This window comes from Cucurbita pepo, chromosome 4 (assembly GCF_057944985.1).
Source record: "Cucurbita pepo subsp. pepo isolate OVF chromosome 4, ASM5794498v1, whole genome shotgun sequence".
Taxonomy (NCBI): Eukaryota; Viridiplantae; Streptophyta; class Magnoliopsida; order Cucurbitales; family Cucurbitaceae; genus Cucurbita; species Cucurbita pepo.
This window is the reverse complement of record NC_141801.1, coordinates 4,420,076-4,444,118: the sequence shown is the minus strand read 5'-3', so window position 1 is coordinate 4,444,118 and position 24,043 is coordinate 4,420,076. Positions and strand designations below refer to the sequence as shown.

Here is a 24,043-nt window from a genome sequence, read left to right as displayed (position 1 = left end):
GTACGTCTGAGAATCATACCTAAAACAACACTCTAAAAAGTCCCAACTTTCTAGTTTCTTCACACTGACAAAAGGCATGGTGAAATATCTCCAAAACAGGGCTAACTGGCAAGTATATTTGCTACATACATGTAGGTTCTTGCAACAACTTGGTTTCCTTTGCCTAGTGTGCTAGTTTAAGTAGGACGTAGGGCAGGGCAGGCAATTGTTGCACCATACATACCCAAGGGTATAGACCTATATAGTTTAATTCAGAGGCATTTTCTATGGCACAAAATATGGTGGCTTGGCCCCTGAAATGCTATGAAATAAGAACTTCCAAGGGGAAAAAAACACTCGTTTTGATTCTCTATGGTTGATTCGAGTGTTGAGATATCTCAACTTCACCATCTTAACTCACAATAGTTTGAGACATGTAATGCTGCTAACATCAATGGAGAATAGTTTTGAAACATGTAATGCTAACATCAATGAAGAATAGCTTAAGATATGCAGTGCTAATACCAATAGAAAATAGTAAGAGACATGTAAGAAAATAGTTTGAGAGAGCCCTATACAGTGGGTTCCTGACTACAGGACTCGTATCAAGTGACACGCGAGTCCCTTTGCATTAGTTGAGCTGAAGGGAACTTGTGCATAGCTTGAATAGCAAGATCTCCAGCTTTGCCTTCAATGGCACGCGTTGATATAATTGACATTACCTGTACCAAAAATTTATAAGGAATTTGAGACAGAAACTAATATCAGATTGTTGATGCCATAGCAGAATTATGTAAGTCATGGCTTGCAAATCAATAGATTGACAGTAAAAATAAACCCCAAGAATACTGTAGATCATAATTTGCATGAGGAAGAAACAAGACCTCGTTAACATAATGAAGGGGAGAACCGAAATGAAACAAATATGATATTCATGACATTCTATTGACAAATTTAATGTAATGCTATAGCCTAACACCAAATTCATTCAAGAAAATCAATTACGATCATCATCCTATCTCCATAATTGAAGTATGCGCAGAGTACCTTGAAGTAGTAGCTCCATAGCCTTTAAAGCGGAAGCAACAGCACGCTCGCAATCACTCGGAATCTTGGAACGAAGATAACAGAGCAATTCCAATCCCCCATTTCTTAACGCAATTATGTCCCATTCCTCATTCAATTCACACAGCTCTGATATCCTATCAAATAACAACGCCATCTCGTCAAAATCCTCATCACTAATTCAATCCTTCCAATCAACGCCCAATTGTTTCAGCTTCTCCAAGCTCGATACCAAAGGGTGATCTCTCGAGCTAGCCTCACCAGAAACGCATCTCACACAAACAATCGGAAACCACCTGAGAGATCAACGCATTGAAGAGTCAAGGATTCGATTGCATCCTGGAGAGCATCAGTCGGATCCATCCCAAGATCATCCACATTCTCTCTTACCACGCCGTCGGAGGCTTCCTATGAGATGGTGCAGAGGGTTTTGGGTGGAAATCATCTCCGCCTTGCCCCGCTGTGTCGGAGAATGTTGTGAATGGTAGCTCTGTGTGCAAAACTGAAAGAGGTCATTGTCGAATGGGTCCGGCCCATTTTAATATAAGGCCCAAGTTATAAGCCCATTAAATAAAAGAAATTGAAAATAAATTTGATGGGTGTATAGAGAAGGTTAAATTTAAAAATAAAAAAATAAAAACAAAATTACATATTTTAATTTTAAAAAGAAAAAGGAAAAAGAAAAAGAAAAGAAAAGAAACAAGGCGCCAAATTTTGAATGTTCTAATTCTCTCCAAATAAAACAAAAATCAAGATCCCTAATTAAAAAAATAAAATAAAATATTCCTAAAATAGTAATAATAATCACGTTTACCACTAATTTTCCATTTAAATAAATTAATTTTATCCAATTAAACCCTAAATTAAAAATTAATTTTCAAATTTAAGGTTAAAATGGGAATGTGCATGTTGTTGGGTGGTGGGCCACATAGTTAGTTGATGACTTAGTGGAGAGGTCCACGTAGGATTTTAAAAAACTCATGATGACGTGTGATAATTCTAGTTGGAAAAATTAAAAGCTTAACAAAAATAATTCCTCCTTTTTACAAACAAAAGCTTACTTCAACGGTCACATTAATTTGAACCCACCAAACTTTCCATTATTTTGTTTTCCCCCACAAATAACTTAATTCTTTTCAAATTTCCCCAACTAACTTAATTCTATATATATATATATATTCTTGTTCTAGATCAAGACTCGTTTCTTCAATAGTGAGTTGAAATGCAATTGAAACGATCAGAGGTAAACGAGCATCAAACAACAATAACGCCTTGGTCGCAAAGTGTCGAAGAGAAATGAGAGAGAATATGTGGATTAATAAATTGATCGAGTTAATGATATAAGTAACATTATATTATATTATACATTACGATGGAAAGTTTGACTACTAAAATAAAAGTCGTTAATATATGGATGATTGCTTAATGTGTACGAAAATCATTTAGAAACATACATATGTAAATGATGTTGTCTGTGGTCGTGTGTCATATGTCTCACTCATGCTTGTCCAAGGCTATATACCCGTTGGGCTTCCTCAAAAGGCCTCACACAGATGGAGTTAGTATTCCTCACTTATAAACCCATGATTATTCCCTAAATTAGCAGATGTGGGACTTTCATCATCAAACAACAAATTCCTTTTATTCGCTTTCCACCTGTAGTTACACTGAGTGTATTAAATAAAAAAAATAAAGAATTACATAACTAAAAATAACATCAATAAATATATTTTTTTAAACTAAATAATTATTAAATAAGACTTTAATTAATCAAATTTAAAAATTAATTTATGAGGCAATGTAGTTTCAATTATTAATTTATTTTCTCTTACAGAGTTAACTGCCAAATTAATGATTAAGTTATCACTAAGGTAGTGCACATGGACAGAACTTAGATTTTATTTATTTTAATAAAATAATATTGAAAAATACTTCAAAATCTTGTTTTCAGTTTGACTTTTTAAATTATAAATAAATACGTGGTTTTAATATTATATTAATTTCTTTCGTATGAATCTAATCCATTTGAGATTCTTAAAATTTTATTTATACATGAAAATGTTGGTTGAAGCGACCGTTTATTATCTTTTATATAACAGAAAAATATGATAAATTACAAATAATATAGAAAGAACAATAAAGATAATAAATGAATACAATATGTTTGACTTTAATAAAATGACAAATATGGTATGTTAAACGCAAATAGAAATAACAATAAAAAGAAAGGATAATAAATGAATACAATATATTTGACTTTAATAAAATGACAAATATGGTAAGCGTAAGACAAATATCGATATTTGCCTTATAATAAACGGTCAACTATCCTTAACAATATTATTATTCATGGAATATATCTTAGATCTTATATCTTAATATTCTTTTCTTTATGATTTGATTTATAGTATATTTTATTTTATTCTCAATATTTTATTAATTTATATTTTTCTGTTAAATATGAATGAAAATATATGTTATTCAAATTCCATTTTTAGTTTTCATTCTTTACCCATTATTTATGATAAATTAAATTGTATTTAAGTGGAGAGCTAAATAATAAACTTCATTTTTTATTTATTTATATAAATGGTATTCATCCAATAAAAGAAAAGGAGTATTAAAATAAATAAATAAAAACAAAGGTAAAAAAAAAATGCATAAAGTGAAAGTAAATAAAGGTAGAAAAGTATACTTTAATTTGAAAAGAAAATAATGAAAAGATAAAAACAAAAGTAGTTGGGATGATTTGTGGTGTGTCTTCACATAAGAGACTAACAAACACAATAATGACCCATATAACTATCCCCCAATGTTTTTGTTCCAATATTTCTCAACATTTGATGTGGCCCAAAAAAAAAAAAAAAAAAAAAAAACCGATAATATATCTGAATAACACTGATCATCTAAAGATTCATTCAGTATACCAATCAGATTCACCTTACTATTTAGTAACTACTCTCTAATTAAGCGTATTTTATTTGGAGCAATTCTATGTTGGGTGATAACCTTCTTAGAATCGATACATGTGAGTAAGGACAAAACATGTTTGATCTAAACATTATATACCGTTTTAAAAATCGAAGGGTTGAAATTGATTTAATACTTCCACACATAAAATCCAAATCCCAAAGAATTTCAAGACACCATTTTCAATACACAAGTATTTTTATTTATTATTATTTATAAAATATGATATAAAAATATAAAAATTGTCTATTCATGGCCCCACTCAAAGCTTAAACCAAGATATTTGAACCACATTTATTAATAATAAAATAAACAATTCTATAATGTAATATGTACAAATTTATATCTATGGTGGAAAGTACAAAATTGTCCTGTCCTTTTGTGATTAGGACCATGCTTACCCTTCTCTAATCTAATCTAATGTATTATTTTGCCTTCCTAACCATCCCCTAATAAATGTATTAAATATTCTTAATTTTTAAAATTAATTTATTTATCAATTTAAACGTTATGTAAACCGACTTATAATCCCATCGACCCTACAAACGTTTCTTACAAACAAATTTGTACGATTTTAATGTCGTTCGAACCCTTTTTTAAAAGTTTCTTTTTCTTTTTCATCTGTTCCAATGATTATTGATGGCCCAACTCACGGTAGTTAATATAAAGTCAAACTCGAGCGTAAATACATTATTACTAGGGATGATAGTGGGGTGGGTCGGGATGCATTCCTCGTCCACAACCCCGCCACATTACCCTTTTTCGGGAATCCGTGTGTTGAAGATTGGGTTACGAGGAAAATTTTATTTTATTTTAAATTAGGTTTAAATTGAAAAAAAAAATGTTATTAAAGTTTCTATTATTATGTAAATAAATAAATATTTATATTTAAATATTGTAATTTAAATCTTAGTCTACTATATATATATATATATATTATTTGCTTGACACGTGGCAAGTTTGGTATGAAGATGTACAGCTAGATGGTTCACTCGTTCAGCTCTTTCAGTTCATCCTCCTCTCTTTTTCTTTTCCTTCTTCTCTCAAAATCTCTGCAACAAAAATCCCTTTCTTCGTCTCCTTAATAACCCATCATTTTCTCTCTCCTCTTCCAAAACCCTTTAAATTTCTTGATACTATGCCGTTGATCTGTCCTTCTGCTTCACAAAACAGTGAAAATTTGAGAGGGTTCTTTGCTGATCGGCGATTTCACTGATTTTCATTTTTGTGATGGGTATATGTACTTCCAAGCCGCCGTCGAAGCCGAGTCCGTACGCTTCGAGGGACCCAGATGAGCGGCGGGTTGATCCGTCTCAAACTCCCAAATCGGCTTCCACTCCTTACCGGAAAGATGATCTCGTCGCCGGGAAACAGTCGCCATTCTTTCCATTTTACAGCCCTAGTCCTGCGCACTTTTTTTCGAAGAAGAAGAGTCAAAACTCGCCGTTGCCGGGCGGTGGAACTGAGAGTGCTAGCTCTACTCCTGGGAGATTCTTCCGGCGGTCGTTTGCTCCTCCTTCTCCAGCGAAGCATATTAGGGCTGTGCTAGCGCGACGGCTTGGGAAGAAGGCGGGTTCCACGGCGGCGATTCCTGAGGAAGGCGACGAGGAAGGTGAGATCGAGTTGGATAAGAGATTTGGGTTCTCGAAAGAGCTCACGAGTCGATTGGAGATTGGCGAAGAGGTGGGTAGAGGGCATTTTGGATATACTTGTTCTGCCAAGTTCAAGAAAGGAGAGCATAAGGGTCAACAGGTCGCTGTTAAAGTTATTCCTAAAGCTAAGGTTAGTGTAATTTCAATTTTGAATTCCCCACTTTCTTTCAAATTCCTGCAAATTTGGGTGTATAGTTCCTTAAACGAAAGCTAATTCTGAACAAAAATGAGTGGGTTTTACTGATTTTGGTATAAGATCCTGTTCGAATCTCAACCCATTTGCTTTAATCCTTGTAGAATTCAAATCTGCAAAGAATAAGCAAAGTTTCTCGAGATTTGCCCTGTTCACTCGATCTGTTTGTTAAAATATAGAGTTTGACCTGCTCATTGAAAGATCATATTCACATAGGAAAGAACTTAACGATTCTGGTGGATTGACAAATTTAGGCAATTGAATATAACCTTACTTTATCTTGAATACTTCTTCTGCTATTGGAGACGCGTAAAGGGTCGGCTTATATGGCTTTTCTTTCCTTTCGAGTCAACGATGAGAATTATCTGGACCCACCAGAGGCCCTATGTTTAGGTTTTCTACTGTTCTAAGCACAATCAAGGAGATATTATATGTTTCTTTAGAAAACAATTCTGCAATGATTTGCTTAAGAAATGATATTAAACTTGCCACTTGATACCAATTTTCTTCCTGGATATTCTTGAAATTGAGCTTTTCACTGTTTGAGATGTGACATTCTCAAGATATTGATAGAGATGAAGTAAAATATTTGAAAATGTTCTTGGCCTCCAGTTGGTTCTTGTCACACTTCTTTACCGAGAATCGAATTGATTGAACTGATGAAAGCATTCCTAGAAATACTTTCTCGACGAGAACTCATAGTATCTTAATAAAAAAATGCACTTTCCATGGGTCAAGTAGTAGTAGTAGTCTCACATGTTTCATTTATTTTTTTAATTCATTATGCATGTTGTATGTATGCACTATCTTTTTCAACACATGGGTGTGTTCAGTTTGAAAACGTTTGCTGTATATTTGGGTCGAAATTGACTTTTCAAATGATATTATGACTTTGTAAGAAATTCAGACGTGTAACTCTCATCCGTAAGGATCTTAAATTGTAATGGTGAAAGAATTATGTATATTTTATGATTGATTGGTGCCGAGTCTTTCGAGTAACTACTATTGCTGTTTTGGCGTATGCTGGTGTCCTAATAGTCTCGACTCTTCGGAGTCACAAATGTATATTAAAGATTGTTTGGTGTTCATGTTCTATACTTACTGTAATTGTGATTTTGGCATACTCTGATGCCTTACACTAGAGACTTGAGTTGGGTGTGCACTGTGCTTCTTGACTCTTTGGACTTGCCATTGGCATGTCTTTTGTTCAGTGTTCGGGTTTCGTTGTTCATTAGTTGCACCCTTAGTTGGATAATGGATCAGTGACATGTTCGTTTGGGTTATATTGTTGCTTGTATGATGGCAAGTGGGAAAGATCAATTCTCACTATCACATCTTTAGAAACCCTAGTGTTTCTGTAAACATGCCAGCGGTTTAGTTGCAACAACACTCCTTAACCTAGGATCTACTATGAGTGCATGCCCTATACAGAATCAAGTTTGTGCATGTTTGGCTTTGTTTTATTTCATGATTTCTTTTCTATTGTAACAGCCCAAGCCCACTACTAGTAGATATTGTCCTCTTTGAACTTTCCCTTTCGGGCTTCCCCTCAAAGTTTTTAAAATGCATCTGCTAGGGGGAGGCTGGGCTGTTACACATATTTGGAGAGGAGAACGAAACATTCTTTATAAGGGTGTGGAAACCTCCCCCTAGTAGACGCGTTTTAAAAACCTTAAGGAGAAGCTCGAAAGGGAAAGCTCAAAGAGGACAATATCTGCTAGCAGTGGGCTTGGGCCGTTACACATATTTATGGATGTATGAACCTTGAGTCGTGTTCTCTACTAGAGTTTGACTATGCTTCATTCTATACGTTCGTTGGGTTCTTTGATGCTTATATTTTTTTTTTTAATGTTTTGGTGTGGTCATGATTGTAAATCTTAAATGCAGAGCAAAATGATATACTCTTTCTTACTTGAGGATTGATATTTTTATAGCTTAGTATTCACCTCAGTGCTTCAATGATAGCTTCTTGCTTCCAAATTTAGATCAATTTTCTTCTTCTCATAACTTGTAAGCCTTACTTTCTGTAATTGCCAGATGACAACAGCTATTGCAATTGAGGATGTGAGAAGGGAAGTAAAAATATTGCGAGCCTTGACGGGACGCACTAATCTAGTACAGTTTTATGATGCATTTGAAGACCATGATAATGTCTACATTGTAATGGAGTAAGCTTGAAGCACTTTACTCGTATATTACTTGATATTGCTTATATAATTAATATACGCTCCGAAGATCCAACATTTTTTTCTCATAGCTTTCTCGATTGGCCTTACGTCTTTAGAATCATGCGAAATGTCCTATGGTGTTTCGGCTGTACATTTTATTTTACTAATGTAACATCCTGAACTTATAACGTTTGCATTTACTTCTGTGGACATTCAGGTTGTGCGAGGGAGGAGAGCTTCTAGACAGAATACTTTCAAGGTGGTAATTTTGGTAACAAATATCAACATTTCTTAGGTTTCTTAATCATTTAACTCGCACGATTTGTCTCTAACAGAGATTGTAATAATGTTTTTTAGGGGTGGAAAGTACTCGGAGGAAGACGCAAAAGCGGTTATGGTTCAAATATTGACCGTGGTTGCATTTTGTCATCTTCAGGGTGTTGTGCATCGAGATCTGAAACCCGAGGTTAATCATATTCTCTACTTTTTAAGAACGTTTCATTGGTAATGACACAAGATGTCCTAGGGCACATTACAATTAACCACAACAGCTCTAAACGAATCACCCAACAGGCTTGTTCACTGTTTTCCCATATCCCAGCCCCACCAAAACTGCATTGTTTCCCTGATCTGATATCGGAATGTATAAAGCCGACCCTTACGGAACCTGATCATTTGTGACGTGTTTCCTGTTTTGGTTAATTGCCAGATGTTCATTGGCATAATTCAGTTGCAAGTTACCCTTTATATTTCCTCATCCGTCAGATGAAGACCTAAAAAATTTAGGTTGCTATCCCTATGCTTGAGTAAGACAAAATTATGGAAGGGTTATCTTTTTATTTCTTTGCTAGTGATCAATCTTTTTAGTGATCAGTTGGAGAGGGAATTTCTTCTAAGTGTGGAAACATCTCCCTAGTAGACGCGTTTTAAAACCTTGAGGGAAAGCCCTTGAAAGGAAAGCCCAAAGGGGACAATATCTGCTAACGGTGGGTTTGGGCTGTTACAAATGGTATCAGAGCCAGACATAGGGCGGTGTGCCAGCGAGGACACTGAGCCCTCAAGTGGGATGGATTATGAGATCTCATTTCGGTTGGAGAGGGAATCTCCTTATAAGAGTGTGGAAACCTCTTCCTAGCAGACGCGTTTTAAAACCTTGAGGGGAATCCCTTGAAGGAAAAACCCAAAGAGGACAATATCCGCGCGGTGGGCTTGGGCTGTTACATCCCATCCTCGTCTCTGCACATGTAGTGTAATCACTGTTATCAAGGTCCACCAGCCAACTTGCTTCCATATTTGTTGTAGTCAATTGTAGATAGAAGTTTTATTCATTTATTTTATATCCTAATAGTTTAATTTTCCCAGAACTTCTTGTATACATCTAAAGACGAGAACGCCCAGTTAAAGGCTATTGACTTTGGCTTATCAGATTTTGTCAAACCAGGTTCGTCTTATTTTCCAGGCTTTTGCTGTTGATTTCTCACATACTAGATAGATGGTGGTGTTAATTTTGTTGTCATGGCTTATAGATGAAAGACTTAATGACATAGTTGGAAGTGCATACTACGTGGCACCCGAAGTTCTCCATAGATCTTACGGTACAGAGGCCGATGTGTGGAGTATAGGCGTGATTGCATACATTCTTCTATGTGGTAGCCGTCCATTTTGGGCCCGTACCGAGTCGGGAATTTTTCGAGCAGTCTTGAAAGCTGATCTAAGTTTCGATGAAGGTCCATGGCCTTCATTATCTTCTGAAGCGAAGGACTTCGTCAAACGCTTGCTAAACAAGGATCCACGCAAACGATTGACTGCTGCACAAGCATTAAGTATGCTCCTTTCTTCCCTTCTTATGATGTTGACTTACTGAATGTCCTAACTCTCTGCAATGATCCTTTTGCAGGTCATCCTTGGATCCGGAATCACAACGGTGCAAAGGTTCCTATCGACATCTTAATATTCAAGCTCATGAGAATGTATATGCGGTCGTCGTCCTTACGTAAGGCTGCTTTACGGGTGCGTACTCACATGTTTATTATAGGAATGGATTGTTTTCCCCACATAGTTTAGAAGAAGAATATTTCCTGTTCTTTTCTGACCAATACAATTCTAGTTACGTAAATTTTAGCTTATATTGTCTTTGTATTCCCAACTTTTTCTCTTTAGAGCCATTAACTAGTTACAATAGATAACAAAAAAAATGATGGTGTAACGGCCCAAGCCTGGGCCCACAGATAGCAGATATTGTCCTCTTTAGGCTTTCCCTCGAGGCTTTAAAACCCTCTGCTAGGGAGAGGTTTCCACATTCATATAAAGGGTGTTTCGTTCTCCTCCCTAACCAATGTGGGATCATCAGGGCCCGGCGCCCTTGCTGGCCCTCGTTTCTTTCTCCAATCGATGTGGGACCCCCACTAAATCCACCCCCTTCGGGGCCCAACGTCCTTGCTGGCACATCGCCTCGTGTCTATCCCCTTCGGGGAAGAACCTCCTCGCTGGCATATCACCCGGTGTCTGGCTCTGATAGCATTTGTAATGTCCCATGCCCACCCCTAATAGATATTTACCTGGGCTTTCTCTTTCGGGTTTCCCCGCAAGGCTTTAAAACGCATCTGCTACTGGGAGGTTTCTATATCCTTATAAAGGGTGTTTCGTTCTCCTCCCCAACCAATGTGGGATCTCACGGAGGGTGTGGAAGAAGAAGTCGAGAGTGTTGACACAGTCCTATTATTATTAAATAAAGGCAGTTCGACTAGTTTCAAGTATTATGAATTTATATATGATCTCATTTAACTTTAATGTGTACTCTGCAGGCTGTATCCAAGACATTGACAGTAGACGAACTTACTTATCTAAGGCAACAGTTCGAATTGTTGGAGCCGAACAAAAATGGCTTTATAACTTTGGAGACGATTAAGATGGTTCGCGCTCGCTTTCTCATGCACGTGCACACACACAAACAAATGAAGTTAATGGTGGAAATCTAACATTGTCATCCTTATTTTGGACAGGGTGTCACGAAACACGCAACTGATGCGATGAACGAGTCCCGTATGCTTGATTTTCTTGCGAATGTAATCTTTTGCTGTTTTTCGCTCTGTGCAATAAGCTGTATTTATGTATGCTTACAAAGCTTGCACAATTCCTAGTTTCTACTAATCAGGGATTGTTTCCATGACAGTTAAATACACTTCAATACAGAGGAATGGATTTCGAAGAATTCTGTTCTGCTGCATTGAGCATTCATCAGCTAGAAGCACTCGACCATTGGGAACAACATGCTCGTTGTGCGTATGAGATTTTCGAGAAGAATGGAAACCGAGCAATTGTCATAGAAGAACTAGCCTCTGTAAGCTGAAACGAAACCCTCCACTCGTAATGTTTCCAAAATTCGTCATGTCGTTCTTAGTTCGAGCTTTTTACTGAAATGTCGTCCTTCCTGTGTGTGGTAACTGTTAATCTCATGATATACCAAATTGTAGCCAAAGGGTTTTGTTATAACATCTCTCAAATATTGCAGGAACTTGGTCTTGGACCGGCCATCCCACTCCATGTTGTTCTTCAAGATTGGATTAGACACACCGATGGGAAGCTAAGCTTCCTTGGATTTGTGAAGTTGTTGCACGGCGTGTCGAGCCGAACGGTAGCAAAGGTATCGTGAGCCCCTATTAGCCCATCTCGAGGTCATCTCAGTACACACATGAGAGGTATTGGTTGGATCTATCTCAAAGGGTCCTTGAAACACACCAGAAAGCAGCAAGTTTTGGAGCAGATTTATGAAGTTACTTGCTGAGGGCCAATTCTTTTGGGAGCTGTTTGGACCATTTCAAAAGCTCTATGGACAAATTCCCAAGAATGTTAACTTGAAATTCCACTATAAATGAAGATGTAATTTATTATTATTTTTTCTTTTTTTCTTTTTTACCAGATAGTGATGATAGCATTGCCACTCATGAACAACTACTAATACATAACTTCCAAACATTTAACCCTTTTTTTTTTTCATTTAAATTTAATGTTTGCTTCATTTTTTACCGACCAAAATTCGAAGAAAATGAAGTATCACGTGGCTTGAGTATTTAAAAATACTCAATACGTAGCTATAGTGTTGAGGTTGGAAAGTAATGTAATACAAGCTTCATGATGGGACTTATCTTTTTATAAAAACATTTCATGACCTTGAACTCTACTTTCTAGTTTGGACAAAAATTGATGTGTTACTCTCTACACGGCCTACACATGCATGTATAAACTGACTAGGCGGGCGTATCTGTACCCACTAAGCCTGTCCTTCATCTAGCACACGCTCACGCTATCGTAACCATGGAGGGAAAAGAGCCAGAATAATGTCCTGGCAAAACATAGGTAACACAATCTATGCGTCTATACTCATCATGACGAGAAAGTATCCCGATGCATGTGCATGTGGCGTATGGTGCGAGTCATACCTTCATTCTTTTCATGACATAACGTCCTATGAGACATGTCATATCTTTCGTAATTAACATAGATGGATTTCTAATGTCCTATAAACAATAAGTGAATGTATTATACTACAAATTCTATTTTTCTCTGATTGGAATGTAGAGTTCAAGATGTTTTTAATGAAAAGATAAGTCCTACTATGAATACTTGTGTTTACTTTTTCTAACCCCAACCATAGGACTATTTACTGAGTATTTTCAAATATTCAAATTATGTGCTATCTCATTTTCAAGTAAAGACAAGACATCCTTGTATGAATGACAATGTCAAGATCATAAAACCAAGGCTAGATTAGTTGCATTTCTGTTATTTCGATTTTATTTACATTAAATAAATTTTAATATTATTATTATTTTGCGCATATTGTGCATGTGACGTCCCTATTTTATTATATATATATGTGTATGTATGTACGGTGGTTACTAATTAAATTTGATTTATGATTAAGGGTTGATAGGGTTGGTTGATTTGAGTTTGGTTAAATAGGCTTAGTAGACTTTAACCAATTGTTCGGGATACATATTTATTATATTTTCTACCTAAATTAAGGCCAATGGAACCATTTTTTTAAAAAAAATTTAATTCTTAAAAAAAAAAATCATAATTAAAAAATAATAATGTAAAAGCATTTATAAACTTATTTTTTAAGGGTTAGCTATTAAATTCTAAATTTGTTGGTAACCACCGAATGTGGTATTGCATGAAATATAAATGAATAAACAACAAAAGAAGCATTTATTATAATATATATTTTTCACCTTCAAATCCCTTCCCCATTTCCTCCTTCAACATACCCACTAATTATAATTTTAAATATCTAATTATTTTATTAAGATAAAACGAGCGAGGATCAAATACGTGGGTAGCGATCATCGTCACTCTTGTTACAAATACAAATAGGTAGCTTATCTATAACATAACGAATATAAGAAAGTATTGGACCCGTAAACATTTGAATATGGATTCTAAATTCTAGACCTATGGCGTTTTAAGTATTACAGCGAGACCTTTTCTAGTTGAAAATTGACGGCAATCGAGAGCATATAATTTGCAACACCTAATTTTTATGTCAATATCATATCAACACATTTTGGGTATTTAACTAATTTTTATATCATCTTAGCTAGTTCTTAAGGAGGTTTAAATGATTCGAGAATTCAACTAGTCTAGACTACCCAATCAAAACAATAAAAGTTAGGTTCGGTCTGTTTTTTTTTCAGTTGGGTTGGGTTGAATTTTTTGCGGGTTGACATTTTTTTAATCGGGTCAACTCAATAAATTAAAAAATAGAGTTTAACTGACGTTAGTGATGTGTTATGACTTGTGAATGTAGGCATTTTTTTTTTAATAATTGGGTTGGGTTAATTTGTAAACTCTATTTAGGTTACTCGGGTCACAGACCCAACCAACTTGAAATTTTGGATCGACCCAAAAGATTTTTTTTTTTTTTTTTTTTTTTTTTTGCTCGTTTCTAGAATAATATGATTTGGAGTTAATTATTGAAGTGGGGCAAACATGTTATGCATATAAGGTAGGTGGGATTATTTTGGCATATGCTTGTGGGTCTTACATTGTTATATTAATTTAATGTGCGTTACATTATCTCATAAAGTTTGGCCTCACTTTGACCCATTAATTAATTTAATGTGCTTTTCTTTTTCTTTTTCCAAATTATTCTTTTAATCACATTCCAATTATGTTCTATTTTCCTTTTTTAAAAAATAGAATAATGGTGTATGCACTTGGGCGTTCATAATAAATTCATTAAAATAATATTCTTATCAGCATGAATTTAAATAAAATAAAGTAATGTCGTGATCTAACCTTAGGGTTGTTAAACCAAACATGAATGCAATTCCAACTTCACTTCTATGATCTAACCTTAGTGTAACGACCCTAGATTTCTACTAACCTAAAGTCATTACTGTATACATGACGTAACTTCTTATGCGGAAATAATCATTTAAAATGTTTTTCTAAAATAATGTCTTGGACTTACATGTTTAAAAAAGAAAAGTCTTTAAAACAATACAAAAGAAATATTAAATAAACCAAAGTAAATATTAAAAATAACGATGTTTTATACTAACCTAAAGTCTAAGAAATTAAATGCAACTACCCTATGCATGTGTCATGGTCTTTACTTGCGATGTCGTCGTCAACTGTACATGTGTTTTGGCTTTACTTGAAATGTAAAAATAGCACACGCTTGAGAATTGGAAGATATACTCAGTAACTAACCCTACTATTGGGATCAGGGAATGCAAACACGTGTATTCGTGATTAATGACTTATCATTTAAAACCATCGTAGAGGTGGCTTCAAGTCCGAACAAATTGTATGTGTAATACTTCCCTACACATGGCCCACATGTGCGAGCGTGGGCCCACCAGACGATTCGCACACCCGATGGGCCCATCATAGTCGGACAAGTTGGTTGTAGCCGAACGTTGATCATACCATCATATCATTTGACATATCATATAACGACACATTCATAACATCAAATTACACTAATGACATATGCAAGGCCATTGGCACGTATCATCATGCATTAAACACCTCTAATAGTGAACTTGTCTCAATCGACAAGGGTCCGCGTTTGTATTTGTATGATTTATGAGTTGGTTTAACAGAGTTGAACCTTGAAATGAACAAACTTTATAGAGTCATGTGAGTGCCTAGTGGGCGCTGTTAGTGGATCTACGACCATTCCCTAATCATGATCTTGTTCGAATGAGAGTAAGGAACCACATAGGTAGATTAATATTGGCAAACACTATGTATCTCCCTCTTTAATGATATTAATGTTATTGGGCTTACTAGGGAGATGCTGACTAATCCCTACTAGATAGTCCGAAAACAGTATCCATAACGTATTATGAGAATTATGGGCTAGAACCTATGACAGGGTCACGCCTCGAGTATCTATGATATTTAGGTTTATGATAGCAAGGGACTAGTAAAAACCTAATCAATATACCTTAGAATCCAAAGATAAAACATGGGTTGTAAGCTCAAAAGTCAAATATGGAGAACTAATTGTCGAGATAGGGTTAAGCAAAGAGAATTTTATGAGTTCTTCGCCACTGCCGTAAGTTGAGCTTGGGTGACTCAAGCCAACCTACATAAAGCCTAAGAGAGCCTATGACTTGAAATAAGACTTCGAAAGACGAATAAGATATTCAAACAACCTAACGATCTAAAGGACATAAAATTTAAGAAAGAAGTATGAACTAACAAGTAAGCTACGTATTGAACTTTTTATACTCGTTCATGCTACCTTATTCTTTTTAGATGAAGGTTAGACAAGGTGGTCAAGGCGAGGGCATGCACGAGCTGCGTAGCTATAGAGGTCAAGATAGATATGAGACTCTTGATTTTCGACTATCTATTTTGAGTTTGTACTTTTGTATAATTGTCTCAATCATTTTGTACTATTTTAACTAATTTGTAACTAATGCATGCACGTTTTTTCATTGTTTTAAATTATCATACTTTTTCAAAAAATTTATGTTAGTTAGTGACGGTCTATGACTCAAACCAAAACAGTAAAAAAAAAATTGATAAATAAAATTGTAATTACAAAATGAGACGAGATAAATAATAGTGAATATACGCAATAATAATAATAATAATAATAATAATAAAACAAAATTGAGAATAGAATTTGTAATTAATTATTATTGAAAAATGTGATAAAATAGAAATAGAGATGTAAATAATTAATTGATTTATTTAAGGGATGCATACAACAAAATCTTAGTTAAATAATAAAATAAAATAAGATGTAAATAATTAATTGATTTATCAATGATGATTAATTGCTACACGTTAATCATTTGGCGTGCTCCAATCTCCAAAAATGTCTGCTTAATCCTTACTTCTAATTTCTACCCTTTTTTTTTTTTTTTTAATTACTTTCGACTTGTCGTCTCCTCTCTCTCTTTGCCAACTGCCTTCTGCCTTACTCATCTGTCAATGTCGTCTTCAACTTGTCTTGTCGTCCTCTTTTCTCATTCATTTATTCTCATTTCTATTCCACCAATGGATTTATTTAAATAAATCAAAATTTTCAACTTTCACCCCTAAATTTGAGACAAATTATCAAACATTTTTTTACCGTGAGTTAAAAAACCGGGTTGGGGAGAGGATTATATTTACAGTCTGCTCAATTTCCTATTTTATCCGGCTTAATATAAATATATTTTATTATATTAAAAAAATAAATGAGTTAATTATGAGACTATAACCGTAATATTTCAATTATGTTAGATACAATAGTTTATATATATATATATTTGTTTATGAAATATATTGATTTTTATTATAATTTTGTTTACAAATTTTTAATAAAGATTATATTGAAAATCGAAAATTTTAAAATAACTGTTTTTAAAAAATTACCAGCGGTAAAAAAAAAAAAAGAAGGCTTACCCGTTCCCGCCCCTTAAACATCTCTATTATGAAGGTCTCTTTAAAACCCGAATGTACTTTATGATTTCTTTAGATTTGGCCAATTAAGTGAGTTTTATTTTGTAAAATTAACTTAACAATTTTTATTAAATAATAAAACCGATTTATTTTATTTTTAATAAAAATTAAATGTTAGTTTGTAAAATAATTTTTAAATATTTAATTAAAATTTTTAACTTAATTTTAATATATATTTTAACAAATTACGTTAAAAACTAATTTCGAGGGTTATTAAAAAATAAATAACAAAAAATTATAAAATTAAATAAATATATGTATATATAATTATATCATAAAAGAATATATTTTATAATTAACAAGGTGAATTTGATTCAACCTAATCTAAATTTATAATTTAATCTAAACCACACCAATTAAATCGGGTTAGATTAATTTTTTTTAAAAAAAATTTAAATAGTGTCAAATTTTGTCCCTAGGTAAATTCTAGAAGCTACCAAAATTTCCTTTTATTTAATAGGCGAGTAAATTCTAGAACATGTAAAAAAAACAATTCAATATTACATTGCTTACTAAATGAAAATGGTTTATTTTTTAATAATAAATTATTAATATTACATCGCTTACTAATTAAAAATAGTCAGCTTTTTTTTTTAATTAAAAATTTAATTTTCACTTCTTTAAATAAAATGGTCTCGTTTTCAAGTATTATTAATTACAACCTTCAAAATCAAGATTCGAAACGAAGGGATATTATATAAAATTTCCTTAAGATTTCGTGTTAAGGAATAAAAAGATAATCATAAAAGTTCGTTAAGCAACCATTTAATTTAAATCTAAATAAATTGCGTTAATATATAATTAAAAAAATTACGAAAATGACCTTTATTATGCATTTTCTAATACTTGTATATTCTTTAAGAAATTCCGTTACGAAGATTGAATGAAAAATAATATACAAATACGATCAAATTTGACTAATAGAATCAAAAGTCAACTATTTGATACGGATATATTAGAATGTTTTATATTTTTAATAGGGATGGCGTTAAAAAATAAAAATTATTCATTAAAACGTTTATTTGAAATGAATATATGTTTTTAAAAAATATAAAAATGAAGAAAATGAGTATTAAAATAAATTATATTATAATATTATGATCATTTTTTTAAGTAAATGATGATAATATTATAATATAATATTTGGGTAAGCATCAAATGAATGACAAGAAAGAATGATGTGTGGCCAATAAGGAAATTAATGATATATAATAATGATATTATGCACATCAATGGGACAAATTTTCCACATATATTATTTGTATGTTGTTTATGAACAAACCATCATGCCTATTGTTTCTCAATGTTTCCTAGTAGATATCGTCATTTTTGTGCTTTTACTTGAGAGCTCAAGGTTTTTTAAACGTGTCTGTTAAATGTTTTCCTCAACTATATAGGATCTCACAGTCCACCCCTCTTCGGAGCCTAGCGTCTTTGCTGACACTCGTTCCTTTATCTAATCGATGTGGGACCCCCCAATCCACCCCCACCTCCTTTGGGGCTTTGTGTCACAATCGCACTTTTGATGGCAGCGGATTTGCGATTGTGCGGCACTCACTTTCCAACGACAAGTGAGGTAAGTCAATTCATTCTTGCGTCGTCTACGGCCAAGCGATATATGCTCGAGCCTCTGGCCTTGGTTTTAAGAGAAGGTTTTGGAAAACGAGGGTAGAGAGAGATTTTTGAAAGAGACATTATATAAGCAAGCAAGAGGGAAATGACAATTGCTCACAGTATATAATCTTTGGTAGGGAGAAGTTGACAACTAGTCGTATCCCTCTATAGTACATTATGAGGTATTTCATGTCTGACAAGCCTAGACATGATATTTCTGAAACGTCATACTTCCTAGAAATACAAAAGTAAAATACTAAAATATGAAAAGACATAAAGGGTTTGGTTTGTCATGGACATGCAGCCATGGGCAACACACCTTGGACGAGCATGACCGTGACACCTAGCATCCTTACTAGCACACTGTCTTGTGTCCACCCCCCTTTGGGGCTCAGCCTCCTCATTGGCACATTACCCTGTATCGGGCTCTAATATTATTTATAACGGTCCAAACCCATCGTTGACAGATATTGTTCTATTTAGACTTTTCCTTTCAGACTTCTCCTCAAGGTTTTTAAAACGAGTCTACTAGAGATTTTCTCCAATGAGATCTCACATTATCATTATCTAATACCAGTATAATCAAGATCTTAGTCGAAAGTGAGAAAATTTTAGCTAGGTGAGTCTTCTACAAAACCAACCAGACTAAACCCATGTTAGGTTTGAACCGACGTGCTTCAGATCAAGTCGAGTCATCGATTTCTTTTCGCTAGATCCTTCTCTATTGTCATTCTCAAAATTTTGCTCTTTCAGGTAGAAAGAAAAGTAAATCAAAGAGGGAACGAGAAGAAGATCTTAGTAAAATTGATCGATTTCTTGGACGATGATTAGGTGGGTAAGTAAAAAATGGGAGCAAGGTTTGTTCCAATTTAATTGGGCCATAGAACATTAATAGGTATAGAGGTAGATAAGATGATTAATTAAATATTACATGTGGGATGGAATTAATACCAATTACCCCACATTTTATTGCAACTTCTAAGCCATTGATACCTACTTTGTTGAATTTTCATGTTTAGGGCTTTCATTTTCTTCCCTATACGGTCCCATTCACTTGTGCCTTCAATGCCCATGTCCCCTTCCCTTCATACATTTTGCTCCCTACACAAAATCATTACCTTTCATCTTAATTTTTTTTTAAATTTCTAACCAAACTCTTCGTAATTCAATTCAAAACCCGGAAAAAGGTTTTATAAGATTAAAAAAGGTCCGTAAATGATGATATTGGAGCCTCAACTATGGTAGATGAACACGACTCTCCACAATTGTATGATATTGTCCACTTTGAGGATAAGCTCTACACGGGGGCGAAAAAGGGAAGAGAGGGATGAGGTTTCTCTCGCTTTTGGCATAGTGGGTTATTAGCTTAGTGATAGAGCGCGCCCCTGATAATTTCGTCGTTGTGCCTGGGCTGTGAGGACTCTCAACCACATGGATAGTTTAATGTGCTCATCAGCGCCTGACCCTGACTCATCAAAGACACATTAGCATAGCGTATTCTCCTATTTGAACCTGGGTTTAAAACCAAACTTCTCCTTAAGAGGATAGATGGATAGATTTAGGTGAGAGAATATTGTTTGATTATAAACTCATGATCATTTCCCTAAATTAGCAGATGTGTAACTTTCATCATCCAACAAACTATACCAAAATTCACACTTCCAATTTCACTATGCCACAATCAATTACCTAACATTCCTTTGGAAAAAGATACTATTTATAGTTTTCTTCACGAACTAACTATTGACTCGAGTTGAGTTGTATCCATATTTGTGTGACAGTAATCAGCTATCATTCATAGCAATTATGACAAAGACCATAGTTTCCTTCCCTCCATATAATTTATAAGACAATCAATTAGGCAATTTATTTCAAAACAAACAATTTAAAACAGTATCGATTTAGGTCGAGGCCACGATTGGTTGCTCCAAGTCTTTGTTGATCTTAAAATGAATAGCAATTGGAAGGTATAAGGAAGATTATGAGTATCTCTTGAACTTTGTTTTCTACTCAAGTTTTGAACAGTTGAGGTGCTCCTAGAGTGTGGAGATATACCAATTACAAGTCTGTTTCAAATAAAATGTTGAATCAAATTAAATCTATGAGGAGAAGAAGAAGAAGAAGAAAACAATTCATGTTCAATTCATGTTCAATTCATGTTCGTGTGAGAGAGCCAAAGCCTTTGGAAAAATTACGCTGCAGATTGGAATTGAATCGCAAACAGCCCAAGAGGCCATGTTTGTACGGCAAACTCGTCTTCCTCTTCAACTCCTCTGAAACTGCTCTGTTCGTTTTGTAGTGTAATTCGTGAGCCGAAATCGATCCTCTTCTTCTCGAGCTCGATACCGAACTCAGGCTCTCCACCGACCGGAAGCTTGAGTTCTTCATCTCCTCCACTGCCTTCTTGTCCGTCGCTCGTCCTTCCGATGCGCTCCGGAATAGTAACAGATCTCGGATTCTCCATCTTTTCTGGCCTCTGGAGAACGAGAATGCGGAGAGGAAGGATGCGGATGAGGAGATCGACTGTTTGTGGTTGCTTGTGGCGGAAGGTACGGCTGATTTCGCTTCCATTTCTTGCTCGGAATCGAGTATGATGTCTGAGACTCGGAGTGGAGATAACGATCGGCTTCCAGTGCGTCTAATGGATGAAGACGACCGCGAGGTGCCGGTGCTCGTCGTTCTCTCTCTACCTCGATTTCTCTCGGTATCGGCGCCTGCGTTTCCGTCGGTTCTCCGTGTTGTCGTCTTGAAAGCCTCCTCAATCGGATCGGAATCTCTCTGACGGTGGTGGCGAGAAGACAAACCTTCCTGAACTATTCTCTTTCCCTGTAGAAACACAGACGTTCAATAAAATTGGAGGAGAAGAAAAAAAAAAAAAAAAAAAAAAAACAGAGAGATCAAAAGCAGAGTTCTATTCTCGATTCAGCGATGAGTTTCTGTCTTACCTGTTCGATTTTCGACGATCTTGTTGATATCTGCGACGTCACATTAGAGGAAACGGAATCAGCCACTCGATGACACAGCGAAGGCTTCAGAGCCCTAATTTTACCGCAATCGAAGAGCTCTTCAGCGGACAAAGAAGTCCGTTCCAACTGTCCACTAAAATCGAATTCAAAATCCTCATCAGCAACACTACTACAATCATCGCCTCCAGATTTCACAATTCCAGGAATCTCCTCCCACAGCAAGGGGATCTCCGAAGCCGACGAGCTCCTTCCGCCGCCGTCGTCGCCGTAGCCAGAACCAAACTCATGAAAATCATAGTAGAATGCAGCGGCACGTGAGGGAGAGGTGGGAGCACTGGAGAAGAAGAAGGTGCCGAAGCGCTGAGGACTGGAAGGGGCGGTCATGTAAGGGGAAGAGCAGGCGCTGTCGAAGTTGAAGTCGACGGGAGTAACCGGAACCGCCACTTCCATTGTGAACGGGGGGGAGGAACCTCCGAGGTCCGGATATGGAAATGGATCAAGGTTAGGTGGAGAAAGAGGAAACAGAGAAGGATTTATAACAATGGCGGAAGGGGAAGATGATTTGGGGAAGAAGACGAAGAACAGAGAGGAAAGAGAGAGGAAGGAGAGAGAGAGTGGAAAAAATTTGACTGAGATGTGAGAGAGAGAGAGAAAACATGATTTGGAATTTGTAAGAGAAGCCGCCTTATAACAAATCCTGTCCCCACTTTTCAAAATGTGCCTTTATTATTATTATTTTTTTTTTATTTTAAAAAATATATTTTTAGCTCAATTATAGAAAATACAAGAATTTTAAAAAAAATTAAAAAATTAAAAATTTTATTTTAAGTTTTGGGGAAAAAATATTAAAATTAAAACGTAATTTTTGAGGTCAAACATTCAAATTCTCGGGTCCTTGACCTCAAAAATACTTCTTGTATCAATCAATCTTTTCATTAATTAAGTGGGTAACTAAATTAAACGCGTCTTCTTCAAGTTTACTATAATTTAAGCTCCCAGACTCTACTTTGGCTCTTCCATTGGTTCCTCCCAATCAATAGGCTCATTTTTCTCATATCAGGCACACATCATTGAGAGAGGTATTTAAGTACACAGATGAGGTGGTTTGTAAACGACCCAGATCCACCCCTAGCAAATATTGTCCTCTTTGGTCTTTTCTTCAAGGCTTTAAAACGCGTCATTGGATAGAGAGGAGAACAAATCACCCTTTACAAGAGTGTGAAAACCTTCTCCTAGCAGACACGTTTTAAAGCCTTGAAAGGAAGTTCGAAAGTGAAAGCCCAAAGAGGACAATATCTGCTAGCGGTGGATCTGGGTCGTTACATAGTTTCAAGAATGAAAGTCGATACTCGGTATATCATGAGCTACAAAAATTTTCTTCCACCTAGATCTCTTTGTAAGCATTTTTGTTTAAAATTGATACGAATAACTCAGGAGTCTTGCTCATTTAAGGAATACAAAGGAGGTATGTGTCCACTCGACTAAACACATGAACCCAACCAACGGTCGCTCCTATTAATGACTGTAAGAGATTCTACCAGATGCATCGATTCCGAATATTCCCATTTTGTAGGAAAAGATTTTATTTTTGAAATCAAATTGATTTATGCAAATATGAAAGCATGAATTAATATTTTATTTGATGATGATGAGAGTAGTTGTAAAGTGAAAAGACAAAGCTCCAAACTCATGGCCTACTTTTAACTGCATGCCACCACCACATCTTCATTTTTTCTTACTTTGGGACCTTCATCTTTGACTTTTTTCTATCATTCTTTCCATACATTCTTACCTTTTGGCGAGTTGGTTAAGTTAGTCATCCGAACAACCCGAGAGAGTTTACAACCCTATCTAACCTTTGGGTTTGATTGGGTTGTCGAGTGGTTCTCTTTTTAATTACTTCAAAAAAATCTTATTTATGACTGAATCTCGTAAATCTCAAATATCAAACCTTCACAATTTACAAAGCATCACTATCATCAATTACAAACGTCAAATATGTTGATTGGGTTATTGTGAGAATCTCACATTAGTTAGAGAAGAGAACGCAATACCCTTTATTAAGGGTGTGGAAACCTTTCCCTAGGAGACGTTTTAAAGCCTTGAGGGGAACCCGAAAAGTCCAGAGAAGACAATATCGGCTAGTAGTGGACTTGGGTTTGGGTCGTTATAGTTATAACCCTATTTTCAAGTTGATCGAGTTGACCCAACCCAAAAATTCAAAGTTAGTCTGATTTTTGGATCATATAAGCATCCATGCACGATAAAACCGAGGTGCAATGATGAAAAAAAGACGAGGATTAGAACCCATGCCACAAAAATGTGATGCATATATTTTGAAACAAAAGTACAAACAAAAAGAAGAAAAGTGAAAGGTTTTTTAGCTTCAAAAGTGAATATCATCTCAATATGCTTATATTCATCCAATTTATTCTTTGTACTATCACTACTTTTTCTTTTCTTTTT

At 35.1% G+C, this 24,043-nt stretch overlaps 2 protein-coding genes and 1 long non-coding RNA gene across 3 annotated transcripts; 1 reads left to right on the top strand and 2 right to left on the bottom strand.

The window, feature by feature from the left end:
• Window positions 1-405: 405 nt before the first annotated feature.
• LOC111792797 (uncharacterized) lies at window positions 406-1,605 on the bottom strand. Its single transcript, XR_002814850.2, has 2 exons — window positions 1,027-1,605; window positions 406-701 (listed from the first exon to the last, which is right to left on the bottom strand). It is a non-coding gene; the product is annotated as an uncharacterized LOC111792797 (long non-coding RNA).
• A 3,444-nt stretch (window positions 1,606-5,049) lies between these two features.
• LOC111792739 (CDPK-related kinase 5) lies at window positions 5,050-12,009 on the top strand. The gene is made up of 11 exons (XM_023674315.2): window positions 5,050-5,796; window positions 7,897-8,027; window positions 8,245-8,286; window positions 8,385-8,493; window positions 9,390-9,468; window positions 9,554-9,850; window positions 9,925-10,037; window positions 10,832-10,939; window positions 11,030-11,092; window positions 11,200-11,367; window positions 11,539-12,009. Exons 1-11 carry the CDS (start codon window positions 5,245-5,247, stop codon window positions 11,677-11,679), a joined length of 1,803 nt encoding a protein of 600 aa, XP_023530083.2. The 5' UTR covers window positions 5,050-5,244; the 3' UTR covers window positions 11,680-12,009.
• An 8,588-nt stretch (window positions 12,010-20,597) lies between these two features.
• On the bottom strand, window positions 20,598-22,223 carry LOC111792758 (uncharacterized). Its single transcript, XM_023674335.2, has 2 exons — window positions 21,557-22,223; window positions 20,598-21,437 (listed from the first exon to the last, which is right to left on the bottom strand). Exons 1-2 carry the CDS (start codon window positions 22,025-22,027, stop codon window positions 20,766-20,768), a joined length of 1,143 nt encoding a protein of 380 aa, XP_023530103.2. The 5' UTR covers window positions 22,028-22,223; the 3' UTR covers window positions 20,598-20,765.
• Between the last annotated feature and the right edge of the window lie 1,820 nt (window positions 22,224-24,043).